This window comes from Bactrocera latifrons, unplaced genomic scaffold (assembly GCF_001853355.1).
Source record: "Bactrocera latifrons isolate USDA-ARS-PBARC rearing strain unplaced genomic scaffold, ASM185335v1 scaffold_81, whole genome shotgun sequence".
Classification (NCBI taxonomy): Eukaryota; Metazoa; Arthropoda; class Insecta; order Diptera; family Tephritidae; genus Bactrocera; species Bactrocera latifrons.
In genome coordinates this window covers 1,078,719-1,105,463 of record NW_017537501.1, presented here as the reverse complement: position 1 = coordinate 1,105,463, position 26,745 = coordinate 1,078,719, and the positions used below count along the sequence as shown (strand labels likewise).

At 36.7% G+C, this 26,745-nt stretch overlaps 4 protein-coding genes across 11 annotated transcripts in view; 1 reads left to right on the top strand and 3 right to left on the bottom strand.

Moving 5' to 3' along the window:
* Nucleotides 1–6,932: 6,932 nt before the first annotated feature.
* Nucleotides 6,933–8,529, bottom strand: LOC108976913 (peroxisomal membrane protein 2). Its single transcript, XM_018946338.1, has 6 exons — nucleotides 8,383–8,529; nucleotides 8,077–8,220; nucleotides 7,905–8,000; nucleotides 7,511–7,673; nucleotides 7,316–7,435; nucleotides 6,933–7,253 (listed from the first exon to the last, which is right to left on the bottom strand). The coding sequence occupies exons 2-6, from the start codon at nucleotides 8,163–8,165 to the stop codon at nucleotides 7,149–7,151; spliced, it is 573 nt and encodes a 190-aa protein (XP_018801883.1). The 5' UTR covers nucleotides 8,166–8,220; nucleotides 8,383–8,529; the 3' UTR covers nucleotides 6,933–7,148.
* A 183-nt stretch (nucleotides 8,530–8,712) lies between these two features.
* Nucleotides 8,713–9,503, top strand: LOC108976907 (bladder cancer-associated protein). Its single transcript, XM_018946332.1, has 2 exons — nucleotides 8,713–9,022; nucleotides 9,088–9,503. The coding sequence occupies exon 2, from the start codon at nucleotides 9,119–9,121 to the stop codon at nucleotides 9,356–9,358; it is 240 nt and encodes a 79-aa protein (XP_018801877.1). The 5' UTR covers nucleotides 8,713–9,022; nucleotides 9,088–9,118; the 3' UTR covers nucleotides 9,359–9,503.
* An 899-nt stretch (nucleotides 9,504–10,402) lies between these two features.
* On the bottom strand, nucleotides 10,403–11,183 carry LOC108976906. The gene has a single exon (XM_018946331.1). It carries the CDS (start codon nucleotides 11,065–11,067, stop codon nucleotides 10,468–10,470), a length of 600 nt encoding a protein of 199 aa, XP_018801876.1. The 5' UTR covers nucleotides 11,068–11,183; the 3' UTR covers nucleotides 10,403–10,467.
* A 663-nt stretch (nucleotides 11,184–11,846) lies between these two features.
* LOC108976922 (serine/arginine repetitive matrix protein 2) overlaps nucleotides 11,847–26,745 on the bottom strand; it is an 18,096-nt gene continuing 3,197 nt past the window's right edge. Inside the window, exons 1-11 of one of the 8 annotated variants that reach the window (XM_018946355.1) lie at nucleotides 25,762–26,745; nucleotides 25,272–25,637; nucleotides 24,371–24,433; nucleotides 21,182–21,326; nucleotides 18,982–19,043; nucleotides 17,475–18,920; nucleotides 16,530–17,319; nucleotides 14,932–15,158; nucleotides 14,719–14,853; nucleotides 13,937–14,035; nucleotides 11,847–12,892 (exon numbers count right to left, since the gene is read on the bottom strand). In XM_018946355.1, the coding sequence (XP_018801900.1) occupies nucleotides 12,745–12,892; nucleotides 13,937–14,035; nucleotides 14,719–14,853; nucleotides 14,932–15,158; nucleotides 16,530–17,319; nucleotides 17,475–18,920; nucleotides 18,982–19,043; nucleotides 21,182–21,326; nucleotides 24,371–24,433; nucleotides 25,272–25,637; nucleotides 25,762–26,672 (4,392 nt within the window). In that variant the 5' untranslated portion in view covers nucleotides 26,673–26,745 and the 3' untranslated portion in view covers nucleotides 11,847–12,744. Of the gene's footprint in view, nucleotides 12,893–13,229; nucleotides 13,747–13,936; nucleotides 14,036–14,718; nucleotides 14,854–14,931; nucleotides 17,386–17,474; nucleotides 18,921–18,981; nucleotides 19,044–20,040; nucleotides 20,552–21,181; nucleotides 21,327–24,370; nucleotides 24,434–25,271; nucleotides 25,638–25,761 lie in introns of those variants that run through there. The other 7 variants (XM_018946353.1, XM_018946357.1, XM_018946358.1 and 4 more) reach the window with 7 other exon arrangements.

The following is a 26,745-nucleotide window of genomic DNA, read 5'->3' as shown; positions in this document are numbered from 1 at the left end:
TATGTCAGCAGCCTTTTATTATTTTATTGTTTTAATTATTTTAAAATTAGACATTTGATAAACATTTTAAGAAATGAAATCGAAAAATTTGTAAATAAATTGTAACTATTTTTAAAGGAAGCTCTTTTATTTGTTTTCTGATCAGAAAAAAAGAAAAAATGCTAACGAAGCTAAATACGATACCGTTCCCACGACAGTCGGGTCTACGGACCCGGTTTTTTATCCGGCCAAGTCTGTCAACTCAGCAGAGTCTGCCGCTACTACAACAACAACAACGAGTACTCTTCACAAGTGCAAAGGGCTCTTTACATGAACTTGATTGCGATCATTTAGTTTATATGACAGCTACATATGTATATGATATAGTTATCCGATCTGAATAATTTCTTTTCGGAGATTGCTTTACTGCCTTATACAAGAAATTTATTTAATAGAAATTTCATGAATGAGTCTCGTCAAATGAAAAAGTTTTCCATACGAGTACTTCATTCCGATCGTTCAGTTTGCATAGCATTGTGGTCCGATATCGGCGATTCCGACATATGAACAGCTAAATCTGTAGAAAAGGACAGGTAAAAACTTTCAGAACGATATCTCTAAAACTGAAGAAGTAGTTAGCGTATGATATACAGCTAGACAGACGGACTTGTCTAAGTCGACTCATTTTGTCACGCTGAGCATTTATTTATCGTTTATAGAATCTCCGACGTTTACTTCTGGGTGTTACAAACATCGTGGCAAACTAAATATATCTTGTTGAGGGTATAATTAAACACGAAAACTCGACAGCATTCCCCTGTTTCGTCGGATCATGGTTAAAGCGGCGTTACATAAGTGGCGCATTGATAAAAGTGATTAGCTCATGCGGCATATCTTGTATGTTGGACATACATATGTATGTACTATTGTTGAGTGCTTTAAGATCTAAACTGTATAAGTAGGAATTTAGTCTGCTAAAATATCCCTAACAGTATTTAGGAGGGGATCACTTTGGTTTCGCGATGCAAGTTGAGCTCTTGTTCTGCAATTGGAGACGGTTTGACTCCGATGCCGATATTCACCGCGTTATTGGCTCCATTGTGAATGCCTTTAAGGACCGAATGGGGTCGCGTCCGACGTCTGATCGGTAAAATGTGTTGATATTTCCAGGACATGGAAAATCAAATAGGCCTTAGCTGGAAGTATTCAAACGGCCGTCCGCGGCGATTGCGTTGCCCTCTACTGTCAGGTCTATGTAACCGGATCGTACCTGAATATTTTATTTATTTATTTATTTATACAAAGCTTACATAATAATTAATTATTATCTAAACTAAAGCAAACGCAGCGCTAGCAGCAGAGGCTTTCGGCTGGCTGGTTGAGTCAGATACGACGGAGTAGGTCTGTGCCCTTTAGAAATTTGTAAATTTTGCTAATATTTTCTTCTGTGGCGTCCATTAACAATAGGAGAGGGTCCTTGTTGTCGAAATGATGAAGTCTTTGAGAAGCAAGTTCTGGGCAGGATACCAGTAGGTGTTGCATGCTGACTGTTGCTTGACAGAAGTGGCAGGTGTTGGATCTAATGCCCTGTAATAAGTGCGCATTGGTAATTATGGTGTGCCCAATTCGGAGACGATGTTGTGTATACAGGTTTTGTTCGGTTGGGGTTAATGTCCGAATAATGGTGATTATAATCCGCCCATTCACGTAATAACTTTATTTGCCTCTGACTATGAATTAGTCGGTATATGTCGCTRGGTAGGATGACTTCGGATGTGATTGTTGGTGTGATGGAAATATCTTTGGCGATGGTATCTGCAAGTGTGTTGCCCTTTATGCCGGAGTATCCAGGTATCCACATGATCTTGATCTTGCCCGGAAAGGAAATAAGTGTGTTTTTTATATTTTTGATGCTACTGCCTGATTTGTTGTGGTTTTGTATAGCTTGGAAACATGACATACTATCGGTGCATATTATATGTTTACCCTTGGTTTTGGCAGAGTATTGAACAGCGTGGAATATAGCGGTTGCTTCGTCGGTGAAAATAGAGCAGAATGAAAAAAGGAGGCCGTACGCGACAACTACTTGATTTTCCGTTACCACAGCATAGGAAGTGTGTGAGGCCTTAGATCCATCCGTGAAAATCAATTGCCAGCCGTTGGATTTATAATGTGCGATTGTTTCGAAAAACTTGGCTATATAAACGGTGTTTGGTGTGCTATCTTTCCGCAAGGAGGCTAGGTCATTAATGAAAGATGTTTTGCTRGCCGCCCAGGGGGGGTGATGAGTGTACCGCGGAATGTGCTGCTTGATCGGCAGTTCAACCTGATTTGCGAATAAGGCGCAGGTGTGTATTGAAGAGGGTTGTTTAGGAGTGGACACCCGTGAGGCGGCAGATTGGAAGTCTTTGCGGACAAGAGGATTGGGACTTAGATTGAGCCTTGAATAGAGCCTGAATATTTTGTCTTCCATGTTGTCGTGAAGAGCCAACCAGAATATTTTTTATGGGTGACGTTGGAAATGCGCGTATGGATCTTCGCTCTGCGGCGTGGTAGGGAGCAGCGATCATCTTTAAGTTTTGTTTARCGTGTAATCCATAGATTTCTATGCCGTAGTTGATGGTTGATAAGATGAGGGCGTTTGTCACGCTAATCAACAGAGCCGAACTAATCAGCGAGCGTTTCCTTGATAAGTACTTAATAATGTTTAATTTTACATAGAGTCTTTCCTTAACGTATTTACAGTGCTGTTGAAAGGAATATTTGGGATCGAATACAATACCGAGAAACTTAAGATTATCTGTACATACAATATTTGCACTATTGAAGGTAAATGAAGGAGAATTGCAGGCTCGTTTTTTGCATATATATAGCATTTTGGTTTTAATGGGACAAATTGAGGGACCTGAGGAGAGGGACCATGTGGATAATAGGCGTAAGATTTTGGAAAAGGTCCTCATGACATCTGTTTGATCATTAGATTTGGAAAACAACAAAACGTCGTCTGCGTATATTTGGTGTTCGATGTTTGGGAACTTGTTAAAGATGTCGCTAATTTCATTGAAAGCTATAATGAACAAGATGACTGATAAGGGGGAGATCTGCGGGGTACCATTATCGAGTGGAAAAATGGAAGAGCGGGTGTTGGATATAAGTACACTTAATTTTCGGTTTGAGAGAAATGATTTTATAAAATTGTACATTTTGGGGCCGATCTTCCATTTGTCGAGTTGCCTTAGTATTACCGGAGTTCCAATCTGATCAAATGCTTTTTGAAAGTCGAGGGAAAGGAGGGAAACATGGTTTTTGCTGGAAAGCGCGTTTGAGATAAAATGATCAAGGTGTAATAGAGCATCTGTGGTGCCTTGTCCCTTCTTGAAGGTTACTTGGTTGTGGTGGATAAGTTGGTTTGAGTGAGCGTACCAGGTTAGTCTGGTAGCAATTATCTTCTCCATTAGTTTACCTAGGCAGGGAAGAAGGGAAATTGGTCGATAGCTATTCACTTCGCAAGGGGATTTGCCAGGTTTTAAGAGGGGTRTTATTGCGCTGGTTTTCCACGCGTGTGGGTAGAGGCCTGTGTTGAGGATATTGTTGTAATGCTTGATGAGATGGTGAAGGAGTAATCTGGGGAGATGCTTAATTATGGRATAGGATATTTTGTCGATGCCGGGTGTCTGGCCTTTTACTGCRGACAGGGCGAGTTGGAGTTCGAAAAGAGATATGTCGGCTTCTAAAAGTTTGGCTGAATGAGAGAGAGTGGTTGGTGTGATACGATGTTGGAGGATTTGTGAGCGTTTAGAGGCGATAAATTCGGGGGGAAGGTTTGGTCTGAAGAGGCGTTAGAGAAGTGACTGGCGAATTCTTGAGCTATATCCGGGGGATATAGAAGATTGCCATGAGAGGTATTGAGGGAGTGGATTTGGGGATTAGAGGGTAAACCGGTGAGTGTTTTTATGTCAGCCCAGATTTTTTTAAGGTCGGATGACGCGCTGATGCTGCTAGTAAATTTTTGAAAACAGTCGAGCTTAACATCTTTGATTTTCCGGCGAAATTGCGCGTTCAGCTTTTTGAATTGAATGAGAGTTGTGGTGGACCGGTTGCGTTTGAAGTTGTGCCACGCTTGTTGTTTGGCTTGCCTAAGGGACGCAATTTCGTGGTTCCACCATAGGGGGGCTGGCTTTACTGGTTTGGTTGAGGACAGAGGGATGGAGACGTTGGATGCACAGCGGATTGCTTTATGGATATTGGACGTTTCTTGGTTGATGTTGGGAAAGATTTGGAATAGAAGTCGCATGCGCTTTCGAATTTGTTCCAATACGCTCTATCTGTTTTGAATTTGATCCTGGAAGAGAAGGGAATGGTGGGTCGGGATGTGAGAATTTTGATGAGGATCAGGAAATGATCGCTGCAGTGAAGGTCATCTATAAGGTGCCATGATGAGTTGTTGGAAAGGGAGGGAGAGGAAAGCGTAAGGTCAATTTGAGTAAAGGTTGAGTGGGTTGAGAAGTGGGTGGGGGAGCCGTCGTTTAGTACGATGCAGTTGGAGGAGAGGATGGCATTTTTTATAGAATGTCCTCTCTGATTATAGGAGGCAGATCCCCAGAGCGGACTCCAAGCGTTAAAATCGCCTGCAAGGATGAAGGGTTGAGGAGGGGAGGGGAAAAGATTGTAAAAGTCAGCTGTAGTTATTGATTGACTTGGCGGGGAGTAAGCGCAAGTTATTGTGATGGGGGTTTGAAGTTCTATGGATAGTGAGGATATATTGGATTGGGTAGGAAGGGGGTGGTGGGGGAGGTTTCTCTTAACCAGAATGGCGATTCCTTGCTTCTTTGAGATTATGTGAGGTGGTTGTGGAAGTGCCCTACGTAGGATTTGGAGGTGGGGGCAGAGGAATTGTGGGCAAGGTGAGTTTCGTTTAGAAGTATAATGGAGGGTTTATACATCTTTATTAGGATTTCAAGTTCAATGTAGTTATTGTGATACCCGTTTATGTTCCACTGTAATAATGGTAACATTTGTTATATAATATGTGTGTTTATATATGAATTAAAGGGTTAGTATAAGAATATTTATGACTTATCTACATATGTTTTTTGAATTGTTTGACGGTAATGTTGTTTTATATGTATTTGGTGTTATGAGGACGTTAAGATCGGGGAATTTTGCGTGTAATTGGCTGAAAGGTGACATCTCGGTATCGCTGGTAATTSGGCTGGGGTATGTAGGGGTGGGTGGGCTGTAATTTTTTTCTGCATTTCTACTTGTAGTCGCTATTTCTGGTGTGCTGACGTTAGTTGCTGTTTCTTGTCTTACTGGGGATGTTGTTGTGCTGTTTTTCTGCTGAGGTTTGGATGTGGTTGAAGTTGTTTGTGTGATTGATTTAGTATGACATGTTTTCTTGGATGCTCCGTTATTTGCTTGTGGGTTATTGTTTGTAGTTTTTACATGGGGTTTGTTTGCTGGAGTTGTTTGCAAGTCGTGTGCTGTGTTTACATTTGTTGGTTCGGTAATTATACTGCTGATGTTTTTTACAATTTGTGCGAAGGACGGCGCCCTTGTTCTTTTTTGAGGGGGTTGAATTTGATGTGTGTTGGGGTCGCTGTTGAAGATTTTCCATGCATCTCTAATTGTGCATCGGCGCTCTATTTTTATTTTATTTACTGACTTGTATTTAAGGAAAGTGGGACAGCCAGGGTCTTTGGATGGATGGGTTTCAATTTGGCAGTTTATGCAGAATGTTCTTGGGCATGGATTATGTGGCGGAGCGGTTGCACACTGGCTACATAGCTCAATATTTCGACATCTGTTTTTGGTGTGACCGAGTCTTTGACAGGTTTTGCACTGCATCGGATTTGGGATAAATTCTTGCACACGAACCCTTTCCCATCCTAATTTAAGGATTTCTGGTCTACGGATTAGGTCGAATGTCACAATTGCAGCACCGGTAGGGATTAGTGCGTCACCATCTTTTCGCATGATTTTTTTGACTTCGATCACTTTTTGGTTTCCTAGCCCTTCTACTAATTCTTCTTCGGAGAGATTGATTAGGTTTCTGGAAAATATTCTGCCTTGCGTGGTGTTCAGACCTTTGTGAGAGGTAATTTTTACAGGTATAATGCCCATGTGAGTTGCTTTGATATACTTTTCGGCCGATTTCGCATTTTCGTCTTTTAGGAGGAGGTCACCGGATCTTAATTCCGTTACAACGGTGGTATCCCCGCAAATGTGTTTTAAACCCCTTTCGATTTGAAAGACATTATATGATGATAATGGACGGATTTTGTCATCTGCAATTGGACCGATGGCACCTGCCACTGAGAACCGAGGGATATGGTCGTCATTTTGTTTTGGCGCAGGAAGTGGTACAAAGTCACTGAATTTTGGTCGTTTGTTGGGACGTTGCAAATCGGGATCGAGTAACCGAAACCTATTGCTTTCGGGGGGTTCGGCCCCGTTCATGGTGTCAAATGATAACTACGGCACTGAGTTTTTTTTTTGCACTGAGTTTTTTTTTTATGTATACACTAATAAACTAACAACTACAACTATAAGGAGCTGCGGTAACTGAATCGGCTAGACTATCGTATTCGGTCACAAAGAGAAAAAGAACGCGTGAAAAGGTCACGGGACGTGTTTACGCAGTGGTTGCCCACTTTGAACTGACCTGAATATTTATCCAGTCAAGGACTGTCAACTCGGCACCATTTCTCAAAATTATTTCAAGAATGTTTTCTGACGCTATTATAGTAATAATAGTGCATTATCAGTAGTCAACGACGTCTCTTCGTTCTCTCTTCAGAAACAATAGTCATCACAAAACCAAGAGGGTTTAGTTCTGTAGGCATTAACCCTCATCTGCAAGTGGAGTGCTTCAACTGGTTGACTCATACAAATATTCGGCACGTACAAAGTATATTCTTACACTTACTTATTCCATTCCTTTACAAGTGTTATTTATTTATTATTGTATAAAAGCAAAGCTTTAACATTACTTTATTGTCTCCAACTCTTTCAAGGGTATCTTCACCAATGATTAAAAATATTTATAAACTTTTGTAAATCACATACAAAGAGCACCATTAAACCAACCATATATAAAAAATATAATTTTAAAATTGGAATTAGAAACATTATTGAGCTAAGTTATTTACATATGTTCTTATAAATAATTATTTGTCTTTATTTCCGCCAGCCTGCTTATCCTGAAGACGACGTCGACGTGCAATGTAGACCACCCAAAGGAAGGACACAATACTCATTGCAATTGTGCGCAACTACGTATTTTAAAATATCAAATTATTATTTTTCTTAACTGGAAAATTCTATTCAAACATACCATTGGTGGCACGAATGCCATATTAAGGAACACGGGTATCGATAGGTATTGCCAATTGGCGCGTAGTAGAGGCCAATATAGTTTCTTTAGATTAGCTACAGCTACTTCATGGGTATTCATCTATGAAATATGGAATGATAGTGCAAACATTAACATGAAATTTTGGTTAAAATTAGTTGCAAATACTTCAATTACCTCAAATATGGAGAGGAAATAGAGGGAGACTAGTTGATAAAATGGTGCAAATATTAGACGTTCCGATAGAAACTGGAAAAAACGACGGAATTTCATATCATGTTTGAATAGTCGCTCAACCGTTTGATAGAAATAATGTGGCACAGTACCACCAAATATTAAGCTATAAACAACAAATAAAAATATTAAATAATAAATATAAAAACAAATAATGTTTACACAAATTTGTTAATTCGTTTTTGTGGGTAAAAAAAAAAAACGCTATAAAGTACAAAATAGCAAATTCTAAGTATTATCAAGATTACTCTAAGAAATGACATTAAGCGATAAGATTTGAACGATAAGAAAAACAATTGACTTTTGTTTTCTTTTATTTGCTACAAAGGCGACTTACCCAAAGAGGCCGTATGCTATGACACTTTCCTGGTTGACTTTCTTTTGGCCAGCTATACGTTGTGATGTGTAATTTGCCGATGCCGCTAGTATAGAGCTAAATATGATCACCATTATATAAATGATTTATAAAAAAGTTACAGTTTAGGTACGTGCCATGTACGTATATTTACCTGGTTATGGATTTAGTGCGCACTGGATGATTGAATAGTTGCTCCAAATAGACTCCTAGCAATGAATAAATAGGCTTGGAGAGCGACATGATGTTTGCAAAATATTTTTTCAATTATGTTGAAATATTTTTTTAAATTATGTCCCTATAAAACACAAAAATAATTCCATTAGTTGCAAATTTTTAAGGAAATAACCGATTAAGATGCAAAGCCTTTAAAAGATTTTAACAATCGTTCAAAGAGCAAAGGCCGGTTTAGATCGAATTGCTAAAAAATAAGACATTTTACTTTCTTTTCTTAACTTACCAATTTTATTCTTGTTTCTATAAATAAAACTGCACTTATTTGCATATAAAATTGAAATGAAAAAACCGAACTATGATTTGACGGCTATTAACTGGTTTATGTAGTTGTTGTCCATGCAGTCTTATCGGAATTCAAGTATAAAGTCAAGCTAACTTGTATTGAGTCCAATAAGAAGATGCAGAGTTGCATTTTGGCACAAACGTATTATAAAAATCCATTTTTGGAATACTATTTAAGGGAATATATTTCTTTTTCCAAAAACAACCCTGGGTATATAAAAAAATAGGTGTAGAAATTGACACTGACATATTGGCTTGTAGTTATTTATATGACTATTGTTTTTTATCAACAGATTCCACTAACAGAATTAAGTGTTCCTCGCATAATTTGTACAACTACAGTCAAATAATAAGAATAAAATCTATTAAAATACGCAAACTTTATGTAAAAAGTTTTTTTAAATGCAAAACTATGCAGAGTTTAGGCAGTGAGTTGTAGGATAATCAAGTCATCAACGCCTTTGGATTTTATTGGCAGATTTCGTGAACTTGGATGAGAAGGCCAAGAAAATTGTCAGGTGTTCGCTATTAGCACTTTCTCTGGTGGTGGTGATTAGCGCAAGTTTAATCTAAAACTATTGGTAAGTAAATGACGCATGTGTATGTATAATTTTAATATTTTTTGCGTATCACCATTTGCTTTCAGATCTAGTACACTCCGACACTTCAATTTCAAAATGTATTGCCTGCAATGTTTGCTGCCAGTGCTACTTATACCGAAGCCAACAAACCCTGCGCTCATGGAAACGCATGTCATGTTCATCGTACTCTACCTAATTGGTTTTTTTCTAGAACGAAAACCATGCACCATCTGTAGTTTAATATTTCTGACAGCCGTATTCCTTATTTGCTACAGTGGTGTGGGAAATTGTATATTCTGGGGCAACTGCGAGGGACATCAATGTGAGAATGGATAGAAAAATACGAAGTTGCCATTCTAAGCTAAATGGATACTCAATGCATAATAAATTTAGCATTATTAAATGCTATCGTGCTATAAACAACTTTGGGTGTCTCCTTAGTTAAGAAATATACCAAAATATATTTCTTTTAATTAGATAACTTGTATTGTTTTGTTGTTTTAAATGTTGCTGTGTTATAGCGCTCTTAAAATAATTTCAATAATAATATCATAATTTTTAACGAAAAAGTCTATAAGCTATATCAGTTGTAATGAACGGAATTATGTTGAGATAACGCTTTATATAAATTTTCAAATTTTTTCTAATAAAAAACTATCACAACGTAGAAATACGTATGTTTACGCATTAATATTTACGAAACAACTTCTAATAGATTTTCTTTAAATACTAATTGTATGTGTATTTTTTACAAGTAAACATAAGTTTAACTGATAAGACGTTAGCTTATCTCAATTGCTTGGCTATGGGGGTGTATGAAAGACAATGGAGAATCATAAAATTTGGCATACTCGAGCAACAGTTAAAATCAACGAATCACATTTGTAGTTATTAAAGCAAAATCTTAAAGTAAATCATATTATTTTTGGTAAAAATAGGTAGCTAGATTTGCAAATTTGTAAACTTATTTATATATTTTCTTGTGTTTTACAAAATGAATAGTAAAAAGTTATTAGCTAATTATTATTATTAATTATTTTAAGTCAATGTTGTATGCCCTTCGGGGCACCTATATATAGCTAGAAATTTAATTTAATATAAGTGACAATGTAAGTCATTTCTGCAACTCGCTTTATTTATAAAACATGCGAAAACAAAGTCTTTAAGAAGGATAAATATTTTCTTTTTATTATCTAATGTTCTGATTTTTATTTGTCGTAGTGCTAATTATGTATTTTACAACAAAAAGATTAATTCGTGGTACCCTTATCAGGATCGGAATTATAAAATATAGTAACGCACATTTTCTATATTGATATTTATTTATTTACGTAACTAGAAATAATTTAATTTAACAACTATTTTACATGAATACATATAACGAGTAAAATACATTTAAAATATATTCTGAATTTATGATTTGGCTGCTACAAATTATTATAAAATTAGCATTTCAAAAGTAAGTCATTACCAAAATCAAATTTTGGAAGTTCGATGGAGCACGAAGTGAAATCGTTGATGCAATCCTCCAAATACAAATAGGGTTTCCCGTATTTCGCAAGCGAATCCTCATCCTCTTCAGGCTCACAAAAATCTTCAATGTCCCTATTCGACCCTTCATCGAAATCTCTAATGGGTCCACCGTTTCTGATTTTCTCCATCGCCTTTAACAAGGCAACTTCATCAATACTATTATATTCTGACCATATTTCGGCAGTACTTTTGCCGCAACTTTTAGTACAACATGCTTTAGGGAAATCAAAAAAATCGAATAGTTCAATAGGATCTACGGACAATTTCTTAACGTCATTCGGTATACACAATCGTGTTTTTGCTGTACTGCTTTTAAATGTATCAAATTGATTTTCTTTTAAGCCACCTTTTAGCGGAGTTACACCCAACTGATTATGAATTACATTTTTTAGTTCTCCAAAAACTTGCTTCTTTTTTACGGAATGTACTCTTGGATGTGTTTGCTGTAGTTTTGCTGAGGAAAATTTGTTCTCATCCACAAAGGTGCGCTTATCATGCCAAATATTTGCCATTTTTATGATCGAATTATGATTTGTTTTCTTTAATATATAAAATTGCTTTCACAAAAATAATTACCGAAACAGGCGCCAATTCAATCAATTTGCTTTTTGAATGCAGTTATATCGATGAAATTGTTTTTGCTTTGCTTATGTCAAAAGCAGAGACGCTTTTGAGCGCCACCAGACTTTATTCGATTCGATAGTTGCCATTTGTTTATACTAATTAATATTGAGGAAAGTTTGTTTTTGTCTAGATATTAAAATATCTAGCTCGTGAACAGAACTATGTTAAATTCTTGTATCCACACTCACCACGAAAAACGTCAAAATTTCACTTTTGTCTGTCAGAAGTTTAATTTTTCTACCGTTTTTCACACAGCCATAAATACAAATTGTATCGAATAACTTCATCATTGAAAATAAATTTATTAATTCACTACCACTTTGTCAACAATTTATTTATTTCCATAATTTTACTATTTCCAGTATTCGCAATAACTTAAATTTAGCTGAACAGCGACTGTCTGTGACTTTGTTCTTATATGTCACATCATATTTATCGTAGCTAATATTTAATATTGAAATAAGTTTTTTAATGCGAATAAAGTTTTGGCTATATGCTAATTACCACATTTTCATCCTGATTTTTATAAATATGTATATAAAAATTAGCAAAAATTAATATCTCCTATTTTCTATAACGGTTGGTATCGATTCTCAAACCGATAGAAAAATTATTATATAATCGATACTTCCCTATTGAGTTTGCCGTTAAATGCAAAGAATTTAAAGGATTTTACAATAACTTTTTATTAATTTTAAAATACAAATACATACAATACAATACGAGTTGTTCGCTAGCTCGAAACACAAACACATACAATAAAATACGAGCTGCTCCCTAACTCGAAACACAAATACATACAATAAAATACAAGTTGCTCCCTAACTCGAAATAGCATAATCCATATGGAAGGAAATTTGACTTCCATTGCCAATTTAAGAGTTTGAGTTATGTATTCCTACAAATTAATGTTCCAAAGATGATGTCTGACGTTAGGCGAAGCAAAAGTTCTCTGTGAATCGGCCATTAATTTCAGAGGCATTCGGAAAATTCCAACCTTCTTCGTACTTGTGTATAACTAGCCAGTTGCAGGCTTCCTATATTTTAGGGATCTCCAGAAATACTTGCGATATAAAAATAACGACAAAAAGCATTTCGCAACAAATATTTATATATCTTTCAATATTATATTTTTTCTTACATCATATACATTAGATGGACTTATTGCTAAATTATAATAAGTTTACATTTTTTCAAACTTAATTTTGTATACATATTTATTTAAGTTATTGCAATTATAATAAAGAGTTGTATAAGCGCTTGAAATATCAGTGGAACAAACGAAATTTCTTTCTTAAAATAACAAAGCGTTTTATTTTTAAAATATGTACTTGACTAGTAGCGTTTTAATTTCTATTAACTTATGTATGTGTATGCGCTAAATCTTAAAAATAACAGGACTAGAAGATTGCATCGGACTAGAAATAATACTCGTGCTTAGAGCCTTGCACTTTTTCACGGTTTCAACTTTAAAACACATCATTGTGTTTGCAGTTATGCACGTCGGGAGAATCGCGCTCTTATGTAATGTTTTGCAAAACTTTAAAAAGTTTCTTCTTTAAACCTCAAAATGCCGTCGACGGACTACGGCTATGCGGCGTTGGTGAACGCGATGGTGAATGTGGCGAACTGTCACGACTGTAGCAGCTTGAACAGTAGCTGGAGGCATCCGATGGTGTTTTTCGATGATACGGAATCGGACGCTTGCGGGCGCTAAATGAATTGAGAGAAAGACATGACGTTAATATAACAATAATAGTGTTGTACAGTTGTTGGAATGAAATCAAAATCAATCAACGAATGAAATTAAACTTACCAAAATCAAATGTTATAATTTAGGGACTTAAAGTTCAATTATCTAAAGAAAATAAATATGGATTAAATTAAAAAGAAGAATATTATACAAATTAAATTACAAGCGTATTAGAAAAAACTTACCAAAAAATGCTATAAATTATATACATATGTAATAAAAAACGAACTTACATTTGCTTGCTGAGAAATTTCTGTATACCAAATGAAAAAGTTTCACTTTAATGAACACACCGCATTTACAAAATAAAATTTAAAGTTACATATCTTTATTTATGAATAGCATAGATGAAAGCATAGTGAGAGAGGAAGAAAACTACATGATTTTAAAAATTCCATTAAGTAATATTGCGTGAAAGTACAAAACATTATAATGACGTGTACAAGATCAAATAATAAAAGTTCAAAACTACTATATACTATAATTAGATGGAGGTGAGTAAACAGTTAACACATTGATGGAATAGCTTAAATGTTCATAGGATATAGGACACAACTTGATTCGGAATTTGCTAGGATGGACATTAATTTCGGAAAATGCACTGTACTTTTGCTTCCATTATTCAAATCAACAGCAAACTCAGGCAATCAATATCTAAATAGAAATTGAAACCAAATTAACTGAACAAATTGAAATAATGCATAAACAAGTGAAATAATAATGCAGTGGTTTAAATATATATGTTTATTTATATATATGTAAATGCAGCCAAGCCTAACGCCTGCGGCGCTCGCGAGATGGTTCGCGTCCTCTGCTACAAATGAAAATAAAAGGAAATTAAATACAAAATATGTAATAAAAACAATTACAGTAATAATAATAATAATAATTAAAAATAATATATAATATAATAATAACACGGTGAGTTAATAAATAAATATGCAAGACAAAAGGAAGCTATATAATAAAAGTAAAATAATAAGCGAGTTTTTGAGGTTATGCACCTTGTTATGCGGCGACGATCGAGAAAACTGGGAGATCCACGCCTTCGGGGAATTGATGGTGAACGTGAACCCGTACGGGAGGAACCGGAACTGCCAGAGCTAAAAAAAAAAGATTTTTATAGCATCATGTTAGTATAAACTCCATACAATTTTTTTCTTTAAACAGATATAATTTTTAACTGATGATATTTAACCTGGACTGGGACCAGTTTAAAGCGCCCGCAAACCGTATGGTTAAAAAATTGCCTCCTACGTTGATTGGGCTTTTAAATTTCGTGTGAAGTTTGATCTCCAATGAGTGTGTGTTTGACAGCTGTTTGTTTACGACGCAAAAAGTTCGTCAGGTGATTTTTATTATAAAAAATTAACAACGAGTTTGAAATTTTGTGCTTCCAGCGGAATTACGGCTACCGAATCGGTAAAAATGTTGCAGAAGTGTTCTGTGAGAGACTACTTTATTACAAACACTAATATTTGAATCCAAAAATGCATTGCGCGAAGTCATCGCATCGCACACGTCATGCGAGTGTTCCATCTAACATAATGGTGCTTCAAAAAGAGCCGAAACAAAAAGCCACTGAAGGCCATCCCAACCGAGGCTTATAACAAGTGTAAGAAGAATTGGATTAAGCAACTGCAAGCTTGTATTGGCTCAACAGCGTATTTGGCTGGGGTTGAAGAGATTTGTATTAAGTTATGTGTATATTTAGCTTATTTTACCAGTCCGGATCATATTTGATCATATATATATATATAGGGGTTTCTTTCAATGTTTCACCTACCTTGATGAGCTACGTGAACTACTACGCGTCGAACAGCTCGAATGCGAAGAGTGTGAATGTGAGCGAGAACGTGAACTGCGATGGCTACGACTACGTGTACGGCTATGGCTGCGACTGCTCGACGACGAATAATGCCTATAAAACACAAATACAAATGCCATTCATATTCGCATATGTAAATCGACATACGTAGAGTTCGAATTGTGTACTTACGATGAACGTGATCGGCTATTGGAATGCCGACGGCTGGTTCCTCCGCCGCTCCGTTCGCCACCGCCGCCTCCTTCACGTCGTGGTCGGCTACGGCTACGGCTGCGACTGCGTCTTGAACGACTGCGACTGCGGCGTGCGGCACTCTCAGCTGCGGCCACTGTGGCTGTGGACACTTTCGAGACAATTGTATCGACGAGTGTACTGTCGGCTAGAGCCGCTACCAGAGGCTGTGGATCGTTAATTTTAAAAGGCTTTATTATAATTTTCGGTTTATTCGAATGTTGGTGGTGATGATGGTGGTGATGATAACTTAAACTAGAAGCAGCAGCAGCGGCTACTGCCGCCGTATTATAGCCGTGATGATGGTTTGCGCTACCGCCCATATCATGATGGTGACCACGCGCGTGATGACCACCGCCGCCGCCAACACCGCTGCCACCACCACCGCCACCACTGCCCGACACGGCGGCCAACGAGGCAGCGATCAACAGTTGATCGCTTAGTACCGTTGTGGCATTGGCGCTGTGCGGATGTTGGTGCGAATGATGGTGGTGTGCGTGATGATGACTGTTATTTGGTGTTAGTAGTAAGCTGTTATTAGTATAATTAATTGAAGTGAGTTGAGCATTAACGTTAGCATTTAAACCCATCGCACAGCGATGATGATGCTCACGCCGACTAATTAGCATTGTGTTATTGTTTAAGCTGTTGAGACCGCTGTTATAATGTTTACTTAGCAACGGATTGAAGGTATGCGGCGCATGCGCGATTAATGGCGGATTGTTGTGGTGGTGATGATGATTAACACGGCCAGACATTTGACGCGCATATACACCACCGCCAGCACCGGCGGCATTGGCAGGTGTGTTGGGCCCGCCGCCGCCGCCACTGTAATGCGTGTAATTATTGGGGGGACCGCCAGTGATGGGAGGMGCATTAATGAGCGCGACACCACCGCAGGGTGTATTGATTTTTACCCTGTGATGCGATTTCCGCGGATGTAAGATTAATGGTGGCGGCGTTGTACGACGTGCTCCACGACGTAACGGTATTTGCTGACGACCCATAGTTGTCGGTATACTTCGCACATTTACTATATGCGTGGTGTTTTCATTTCGATTCACTAATATTGGACTCTTTGCCGCCTGACCATTTGCTGCAGTGACGGCCTTGCAATCAGTCTGCGGCACATTGCCCTTATGTTCTTCTTGTGTTTGCACTTTTACGGTATCCTTTTCCTTATCACTTTCTAATATTGCATTATTTGGTACTTCGGTTTTAGCTTGATTATCATTTGCCATTTGCACTTCCAATGGTTGGGGATAAATCGCAGCCAATGGCGGCGTCTTATTGCCACTACCTTCGGCCTCATTGGTTGCTTGTGTTACGGTATGGCTACTGTTAGTACTAATATTGCTACTGTTATTATTGTTGCTATTATTTGTATGATTACTATTACTGTTGTTATTTCTATTAGAGTTCGTAGATACAGCAACAACGGCCGCCGCTACATTGTTGGCCGCTAGAAACTCGTTCAACGAATTTCGCATGCCAGCGCGCTTGTAGCGTTGTTGTTCATTGTTATTGTTTTCACTTACTTCATTACTCATGTTTCCTCCGCCAATGGCCAATTTCTCAATTGTCTTCAACTTCTCTTTTGCTTTGGCGGCTATGTCGGTTTTAAGCTGTTCCAGCATTTCCAAGTCTTTCAGTTCACGTCCACGTTTGGTTTCTTGGAATTCATCGAGCGCAGCGGCTACCTTTTCCGGGCGCTCATCTGTTTCGTTTTCGTCCTCACTCTGACCTTGTAAGCGCACTACGGGCCCTGATATGGGCTTACCACGCTTAGTGCTTGAAGGATCGCGAGTTTCACGCTCACGTTTGCGCTCCCTGCTGCGTTTTTCTTTGCTACGCGGACGCTCATTTCGATCGGCATTACGTTGAGCATCACGTTCGCGTTCCAGATCTCGATCAAGCGCGCGACCGCTGTCACTGTTGGCATGTTCTCTGATGCGCCCACCACGTTTGCGTTCATCACGCTCGTTGTTTGCCGTTTCTTCAGGCATTTTACGCATTTTACGCGTGTCATGTGACGCTGTTTCAGTGTCGGTATTGCGTTGCTTTGTCTCACGTTCTGCTGATACTGTTGTTTCTTCCACTTTTTGCTTATCGGCTGCTTCAAGTATATCGCGATAACGGTCCGGATTGCGACGTGCCGGTGAGTAGCTGAGTTCTGACGAGTTGCGCGATTGCGAGCGTCGTGCACTTGACCTTTCAGCTCTGACGCGCCGTCTCGACGACGTACTCTGCTCACGTGATGAACGTGATTTTGTGATTGTGGGGGACGCAACATCTTGATTTCTTGACGATGCTACAGGGGAACGTGATCTTGTATGACGACGTTGTGGTGGTGGTGTTATTTTCTTGGATGAACGCCCACGTCGATCTTCAGATCTTCGTTGTTCAGCTCGTTTTTCATGTGAGACACGACGTTCCCGCTGTCTCTTATACACATCTAGATGTGTATAAGAGACAGACGTGATCTTGTATGACGACGTTGTGGTGGTGGTGTTATTTTCTTGGATGAACGCCCACGTCGATCTTCAGATCTTCGTTGTTCAGCTCGTTTTTCATGTGAGACACGACGTTCCCGTGATCTTTCTCTTTCTTTCAATTCACGACGGGAACGTTGTTCCTCCGATCGCGATTCGGGTGTTCTACGCCGTTCTCGAGAGGTTCTTCTACGCCTGTCGGCCTCGTGGTCAGCACGCGATGCAGATCTATCGCGACTATGCGATCGTTCGCGTCGTTTAGTTAGCTGAATATTGTGTGACCGCGAGCGCCGATTTCGTGACGAAGAATTTCTACGCTCACGTGAATGCTCTTTTCCCCTTTTTAACTCACGCTCACGCCGTGCCGGCGAACGTCGTAGCTCAGGTGTTATTTTGCGTTCGCGAGAATGTTCTCTGTTACATGGTTTTTCATTTTTTGCTATATGAGGTTCCCAACTTGAATGTGTAGAACGCATCGAAGATGCTCGTTCTTCCTTAACGGGCGTACGACCACGACTTCCACGATTTGTATCTTTATTCGAACGCGAACGTGCCTCACCAGTACGGTTGGGTCCGTTGCTTGCTGCAGATGGGGAACGAGTGCGACTCGGCATCTTCGTTAATTTTACGGCTTCAGTGACATTTTTAAATGGATTCGCCACTGGTTTCGCCTCATTCGCAGATGCAGGCCCGGCTAAAGACGACACATCTACTTTGAATGGATTGAAGGGATTTTTACGGGTGACGGAATCGGAACGTGTAGGTGAAAGCGAGGCAGCGGCAGCACTCTTTGGCGGCGGCACCGTTGGTGTTATAGTACGCTTGCGCAATTTATCAGCCGCGGGGGAGGAAGTAGAGCGCCTACGATTATTGCGATGCGATGATTTGGAACGTGAACGAGTACGTGTCCGTAGATGTTTCGGCCGTGAGGTATTCTGCCTACGCCTATCACGTGATACTGAACGTGACACATCACGTTTACTATCACGCGCATTGCGTTCCACAGACATTTCCTTACGACGCTCGCGCGAATGATCATTGCGTTCACGTCGGCTACGACGCTCATTATCGCGTACTCGTTCTCTGGAATGATCTCTGCTGCGACTTTCCGCTGACGAATTGCGTCGTTGCGTTTTCTGTGGCGTACGACGTGTTGTTGTTGCTGCTGCTGCTGCACGTTCACGTGAACGACTACGGAAAGGATTTCTGGTCGACGATTTGGAGGCATCACGCGGAGATTTCCGTTCGCTTCGCTTCCTAGAACGCTCTTCGGAACGTTTTCGCTCATTCCTCACATTTCTTTCCGCTGAATGGCGTTCCCGTGTACTTTTTGTGACAGATTTTGATCTATGCCGTGTTGTACTGCGATCGCCGCCTCTCTTCGATGATCTTTCTTCCGAACGCTCACGCTCTTTCCGGCCGTTACGTTCAGGAGATCTGTAAGAGCAGAAATCAAATATTATTTATGAATTGACGCTATAAGTGTAGAAGTGCTTACCTTGAGCGCGATTTCTCCACCGAACTATTGCGTTCCTTTTTCTTCTTCTTATCGCGTTTTTTCTGCATAAATGAGAATACGGAATAGCCATTAGGCGGGATATTTCTTGTAGTAGTTTCAAAAGATTTGCGTGTTACGCAACTTATGTTTAAACTTTGTTAAGTTTCTAGATATTTATCTCAATGCAACTATAGAACTTACAACTAAGTTATTTAAACTTCTGTCTTAAAAATATATATATATATTTTTTTTTTGGTTTGAAAAGGTCGCACGCAGAACAAATGTATTGTATGCTTTTTGGATGATGTGCTTTGGTAATTTAGTATGAATCTAAGAGCATATTCGTAGAAATTGTTTTTTTTTTCTTATCATTGGCGTGCAGTAACGCATTGTCTTGCCTGCTTGCTGAATGAGTTTACTTTTTAAATAATATTTAGTCTTATTAGCGTATAGCTAATAGTTTTTCATATCATATTAATATTAAATTTTCTATGCTAGTATTTATAAGGACAACAAAACGTTCTAAATAAAAGTACTTACAAAACTACAAGAGAGCCTTGCGAAAGCTATCCTATTCAATGAAGCGCCAAGGGTTTTTAATAAACAAAAATTTTAAATTTCTTTTTTTTTTGTTTTTCTTAATAATAAGTTCGCTATGTTCAAGTATGTGTGTATAAAACTAGAAAGGAGGAAATGCAATTTTTTTATTTATTGTATTTACATGGTTTATAATTTTTAGTAGTCACTACACAACATAAAAGTGTGTTAATGATGGGCAAGTATAGATACATATAGATGAGTAAAATAGAAATAAGTATTTCATTAATATTAATTTACTACTAATAAATGAAAAAAAAAACATATTTTTTTAAGAAATTAAAAGACATGACCCTAAAATTCACTGTGAATTAAGGTCTTCCAATATTTTCCTTACACATTTTATCTACATTCTGTTAGCAAAAGGGGCTGAAGTTACATTTCCAAAAGCATAAATCTCAAATGTAGCATCTGATCAAAATTGACCCGGACTGACAAAAAAAATAATTCACATATACATGCCTTCAATATGTATTTTCCTCTTTGATGCAATACTATTTGCCATCCTTCGGGCAAGAGATTGATATCACGCATTAGTGGTTCGGTCAACTCTTCATCTCAGAACAACCACACATAATTTTTGCCTTGCTTGAACTGAATTTTTATATAGTAATTTTTGATAGCAAAAATTTTTTACGAACAAGCTTTAGTATATCAGCTGTTCAAATGCATAACGGTAAAGCGCTTAAGTGTGAAGTTGGCTGCGAAAAAACTCAATAATATCAGCTGTTGTCATCAAACGAAAATACTTAGTGAACGAGATAATACAGCAACAAACTCAAATCTTTAATGAAGCTGCTCAATGACGGTTTTTATATAAAAAAAAAAAAAAATAAACAATTCATCATCCCACAAATCTGTGTAAATATTGCCTGAGGTCTCTCCAAATTTTTGCAAATACTTCGCTACAAACAAACTATTCATTACTAAGTCTACAAATATATTTGAGGTGTGCTAAGTACTAATGTGTGTACATATGTGCAATTTAAATAATATAGATGCCATTTATTTTAAAAATACAACAACGAAAATGTATAACAAATAAAAAATTAAAATTACTGATGAAAAAAAGCAAACGGATATGAAGCAATGACAAACGTTTACCTTTTTATGCGCAAGATTTTTTTAGATTTTGGTTCTTGTTTCTTTGCTATTATCTAGATTATAGGTTATAATAATAGTGACTTTTTTGATTATAGCTTGTCATTCTTTTATAACGTATGTATGTATTTTTGTTGTTATTTTAGATATCGTAGGAAAAAATAAGCAAGAGAAAAATTGCGTTCGTTTAATTGTTTGTTTGTTGTTTGGAAGAATGGAAATTTTAAAAATTCAAATGAATTAGAATCATAGAATTTTAGAGTGCATGCGATTTACAATAAATACATATGTATATATACCATTTATATATAAAATAAATGTTTGAATATTATTATATTGTTTAGGAAAGAAACTTTATATACGTTTAGTAATAATTATTGTCCACTTTTGGCTTCGCAAACTGCGCAAAAACTATACAAAGTGTCGTAGGTGGTTAAATATGATTATAATATGGACAAATTGCTATTTAATCTCGCATTTGTTTGCATTTTTGCGCGCTTACCTTGTCCTTTTTGGCGCGCTTGCGTTGCTTCTTCTGCTCATACTCCGAATCGCTGCTGGGCTTCTCGTTGTCAGAGCCATGATCGGAATCGTCGCTGTCGGACTCGCTGGCTTTACGCTTTCTCGACTTCTTCTTCTTCGACTTACTGCAATGGAGAAGTGCGGGGTACACTTTAGTTGAAGCATATATTAGGTAATGAATTTAAATCTTTAATTAAAGTTGAGGTTGGATTAACAACATATTTATGTGTATATTTTCAGTGGGACCGCAATTTTTTGTATTTTTCATAGAAATTCGCTGAAAGCACATTTATTTCAGCAATAATTTGTTGGTTAGCATTTTTCTTTTTCGTGGATATATCAGTTTTGAGTATAACTTTTTGTAAAAAAAAAAAAAAATAGATAATACTGTATGTAGTAGTGAAGAAATCGTCCTTGATGAGAAGTTTGTATGTAGTGATTTATTTAATGTATAGCTGATTTTTGCGGATATCACGACATCAAGTGAATAGTGATACAAAATAGTTTTGCAATAAGCACAAGATTGTCGTCGTGACATACATATGTACATGATGGAAGTTCATAGATTTAAAGTGTTGAATTTGAATGTGCTTAATTTCTTGTGAAATTGCCATTTGAATATTTCTTTCTGAATTTTCGCTTATATATAATGAATTTACGACGTTTCATGGTGTTTAAATCTATTTCCAAATTGGCTCTGTTCCAATAACAACTAAAGTAATGAGTGTCAAAACTACCCGATTAGAAATAATTAGAGTTATAGAATGTCAGAAATTGTAACAGTAAATCTTTGTGGCAATTTGTTTTTGGTTTTACAACAACAACATTAAAATAACATGTTAAATTCGATTACATATCCTACTACTCACGCATTTTAGTTTTTAGCGCTTTATTCAGCTATCATTTTCATTAGCTGAATAAGTTCTGAATTGCAAAATGTTGAAAGTCTGATATGTATTTACAATATCATAGCCAAGTAGATTTGCAAACATGCTTTTAACGCATTTAAGTTTTCTGCGCATTATTCAGCTATCATTTTCATAAGCTAAATAAGTGCTGAATTTCAAAATGTTGAAAGCTTGATATGTATTTACAATATCATAGCCAAGTAGGCTTGAGAACGTTGTATTTTGATGTATTTAGAACATAAATGAGGTTATGTATGAACCTGCCTTCATTGAATAGTTTATGTTTTTGTATTCAGAATTCAATTAATTTATTTTTTATATTTTGTTACTAACATAGTACATATTTTTATAATACCGAAAAAAATAAAAAAATTTACATATATTATTTAAATTTTTTTTTTTTTTGGGTTTTTTGTTTCTCTTCCACGCAAATTTTGCTTAATTCCAATTTGTATCGCTAATAAATTAATTTTTACGCTTGATTGATGATCTCGATAATGGTTTACCTTATTATAAAATCTTCATAATTGGTTTGTCTTAAGGAAAAGAAAAAATGAGAAAATAATTTCGTTTAATTCTTGCACTCTTGTCTTTACACAAACAAATTAAAAATATTAAGCTTAGCGCTTGCCGCAATCTCATTATTATTTGAGGTTAATAATTAATTGAAACTCAGTAGACTAGATTATTCAGTATTGTTGTGTGTTAGTAAACTTGCGTGTGTCAGCTTGAGCTACAAAATTTTATTTCTTTGTATGCATGTGTATGTGTATGATGTTAATGAAATAATTACGTATGTATATTAAAGATGATAGACTAAATAGTAAAGAAAATATAATGTAGTTAAGATTTTATTTTATTTCATTAACAAAAATTATGTTTAGATGTGTGTGTGTGTATGTTAAAAATGTAGTAGTTGTTAAAAGCCAACTTTGAAACCTGACTTCGGCAAACGACCTTTGTATAAATACCATTAGTAAAAACTTAAAATGAACAGTTAACAAATTCGTACTGTTATTAAAAAATAAATAATTAAATTTGGGGTTATGTTTTTTTTAAATAAGTATTTCTCTTTTTTTGTAATGGCTAACTAGTTAGGTACTAAAGACAAAATGAAAAAATAATCAACATCTTATTTTACTTACCCAAGTTTACATTTTGCCGTTGTAATTGAAAATTAAATTTATATTAATTGAGAACAAAATATTTTGTTTTGCCCAAAAAAGCAGAATTATTAGAAACATTTGTAAACGAACTTTATCGTTTACCATATACTTGTATATTTCATTTAATTTTTTGTTTTTGTTAAATGTGAAGCGGCAAATGAATTCAGTTCATTATTCACTAATCCATTTCGATTTGAGACACTTTAAGTTTCTTAATTAAAGTTGTGTATGGTTAACGGTGCTGCTGATGATTTTGTGTTCAAATGATAAATGATGATGCACGATGCTAGTATATTCTGGTATTGTCAGTGTTTGACGGTAATATTTAAGTTTTTAAAATTAAAAAAAAAAAAAAAAAAAAATTATAGTACACTTTAAAAAATTGTTGCATTGTTGCAAAAACAATAAATTTGCGCGTTTTTCAAGTTTTTTTTTTTTAAAGAAGTGTTTCGCTTTGGCTTCTCGTTTTGCTTGTACATAATAGTATATACATATACATATATAAAAAAGTTTATGTGGCTATTTAAATTTTGCCGTACTTTTGTTTTGTCTACACTTTTAAATGGTTTTTGTTACGTAAAGTTCATTCATACATTAGGTGTAAATCATTATTTATTTATTGTGTTATTATATTATTTATTTGTGTTGTCTTTGATTTTCTTTTTTCTTTCTTTTTTATTATAATTCCTTTAGTATATGATATTTGTTTACCATTGAAAATTGATATTATATATTTCAAAAATGCATAAAGAAAGGAGAGATAAAAAATGTTGAGCAATTGAGAGGAAGAAGAAGATTTTGTTTAACATTTTGTTTATCAAAGAAAATTAGGTTACTTATAAGAAAAATTATGCTTAATAAATCTAAATAATTTTTGTGAAAACTGAAGATTTGCTATGCATCACAAAATGGAAATAAATACTTGTAACGAAAAAAGAAAAAAAAAACAAAGGCAAAAATTATAAAAATTAAAATATTAAATTCGTGGAACTTAAAAGTACTGAGTGCAATCGAATGTGTTTGTGACATTCAGATTCACGAAAATAAATATAGTCGACAATACACAATGTTGTTGGGGGGCACAAGCAAGCTCACCTTTCTTTTTTATGTTTTTTAGACTTTTTCTTCTTATCCTTTTTTCGTTCGGGGCTGGCAGAACTGCAAGTAAAATATAGTTTAATTTAGAAAATTGTAACGAAAACCTGCATTCAGAGAGGCTAATGCGCTAAATTAAGTCAGTGATTTTCAAAACAGTGAACATATTATTTAAAAAGCGTTAGGGCTATTTTTATAGGTTATGTATATTCCGAATCTCAACTTTTGAAAAACAAAACAAGAAAAAACGTTAACTTCTGATGCCCCGTAGCTAAAATACCATTCATATGTGCATTCCTTATGGCAAAAAAGGGTATAAAAATAGTGTTATCTTGTTTGTATGGCCGCTATAGGTTATAGTGGTTCGATCTGAACACTTTTTTCGCCGATTCTATCACAGCTTTGAAGGATAATCCATGCAAAAATTTATGAAGATATGGTGTGTGTCAAATAAAAACGTTTTCCTTACAGGAACATGACATTTGATCGTTCAGTTTGTGTGACAGCTATATGCTATTTTTGACCAATATCGACGGTTCCGACAAATGAGCAGCTTTGTGGTGGGAAAAAGGCGTGTGCAAAATTTCAGTTCGATAACCTAAAAACTGAAGGACTAGGTTCGCGTAAATCGCGTAATCGACTCAGCTCGTCACGCTGATCATGATATATTAATTTTTTAGGGTCTCCGAGGTTTTCTACTGGGTGTAACAAACTTCGGCGTAAATTTCATAAATACTGTTCAGGGTACAGACATTTAATTATAGAACTCTTCTAGATTATTTTATGTATATCTTTAAAACTATGACAAAAAGCTACATATTATATATGAAGATAATATATAAAAGCAATAAATTTTTATAGCAATTAAGTTCGCATAGTGAATTGTCGCCATAAAACTTACCTCTCGCGCGTGCGTTTCTTCTTTTTCTTCTTCTCCGATTTGGAAGCATGCTCATGTGCTTCATTATCACTATCACCTTTGCTGCCGCCACTACCGGCAATGTCTTTTTCACGCGATGGCGTACGCACTAACGCATAACGACGCTTATCTTCGCGCTCCTTTTCCTTGTCGCGGCTTGCTGCAGCGCTTTCGCGTTGCGCATCCAGTTCCTTTTGCAACGCCAGACTTTTAGCCAAATCTTCCTTAGCTTTGCGATCCGAATCAAAACTGGAGCCCTCTACAAAATACTCGGAAATGTTGAAGGCTTCACGTAGTTTGGCGTTTTTCTCCTGTTGCGCTTCAGCAATTTGATGCGTCTCACGGACACTGTAAAAGAATGGAGCAGTAAATAATTAAACGTGTCATTAATTTTTTTTTGAAATATTATTTTAAATTATTAATACTATATACATATATGTATGTGCGGGTATGATAATATGTAATTATATACCTAACGACATGCCTAAGTTGCTGCTGGCACAGACTTGTCGTTTGCTGAAATTGCTCGCCAATAAGCGTATCTAGGAGTGACATGCGTGGCGCAGTGGCGGAAGTTATGCCAGTCTTTTGTAATAAATTCAACATTGGTGACTGGGAGGTGACCGCGTTCGCATTATTATGCTGTGCATTGAGTAATTTTCGCAATAACTCTTCGACAATCATTGCTGATTCAACTACTGCAGCTTGTTGTTGTTCCATTACATTGGTTTTGTTATCAAATGTCATGTTGTCACAATTGTTGCTTTTTTGTTGTTTATATTTTACATGAGCAGTGGCGGCGGCGGTGGCAAAAGCACATGCGCATTTGCAGTACGAGTGCGTTGATTTGGCTGCGGTTGTTGTTGCTTTTGAACAAAAGTGTGGAGAGGATTTCCCCATATATTTTGAGAGCATTTTCGGCTTTTGCTCTTGACGTTTCGTCGTTTTCAGCTGTTGTTTATGYCACGGTTGTTTAGCGGCAATTCGCTTTTGTTTTTGTGCTTGATTTTTACTATTCGTTGCAATTGTAAGTGGTTTAAATTTTTTCGCTACGGCTGCATAGTTGAGTTCACTCTCTGTTATCGTTTTGACCATTTCACGTGTGTCATGTTGGAAGTACCGTCGCACTTTGGTGGTAGCACGGCGACGCGTTGCTATGCTCTTGCAGGGGCTGGTGCTGCTGGAAACTGTGGCTACGGAGAGTGTATTATCGGTTTCTCTTGTAATGGTAGAYGTGGACGTTGTGGAGGAAATAGTTGGTGCTGTGGTGGCGCAACGCTTTCGCCGCTTTCGTCTCTTTTTCGATGGCTTCGGCATTATGAATGTCACATCTGCAGTTAGCTCTTCGGAAGTTGGAGCCGCATATATGGTTGACGATAGCATAATGCGTATTTGTGTGTATTTTATAAATAATATAAATACTAAAATAATATTTGGGTATATTTTTTAAATTTTT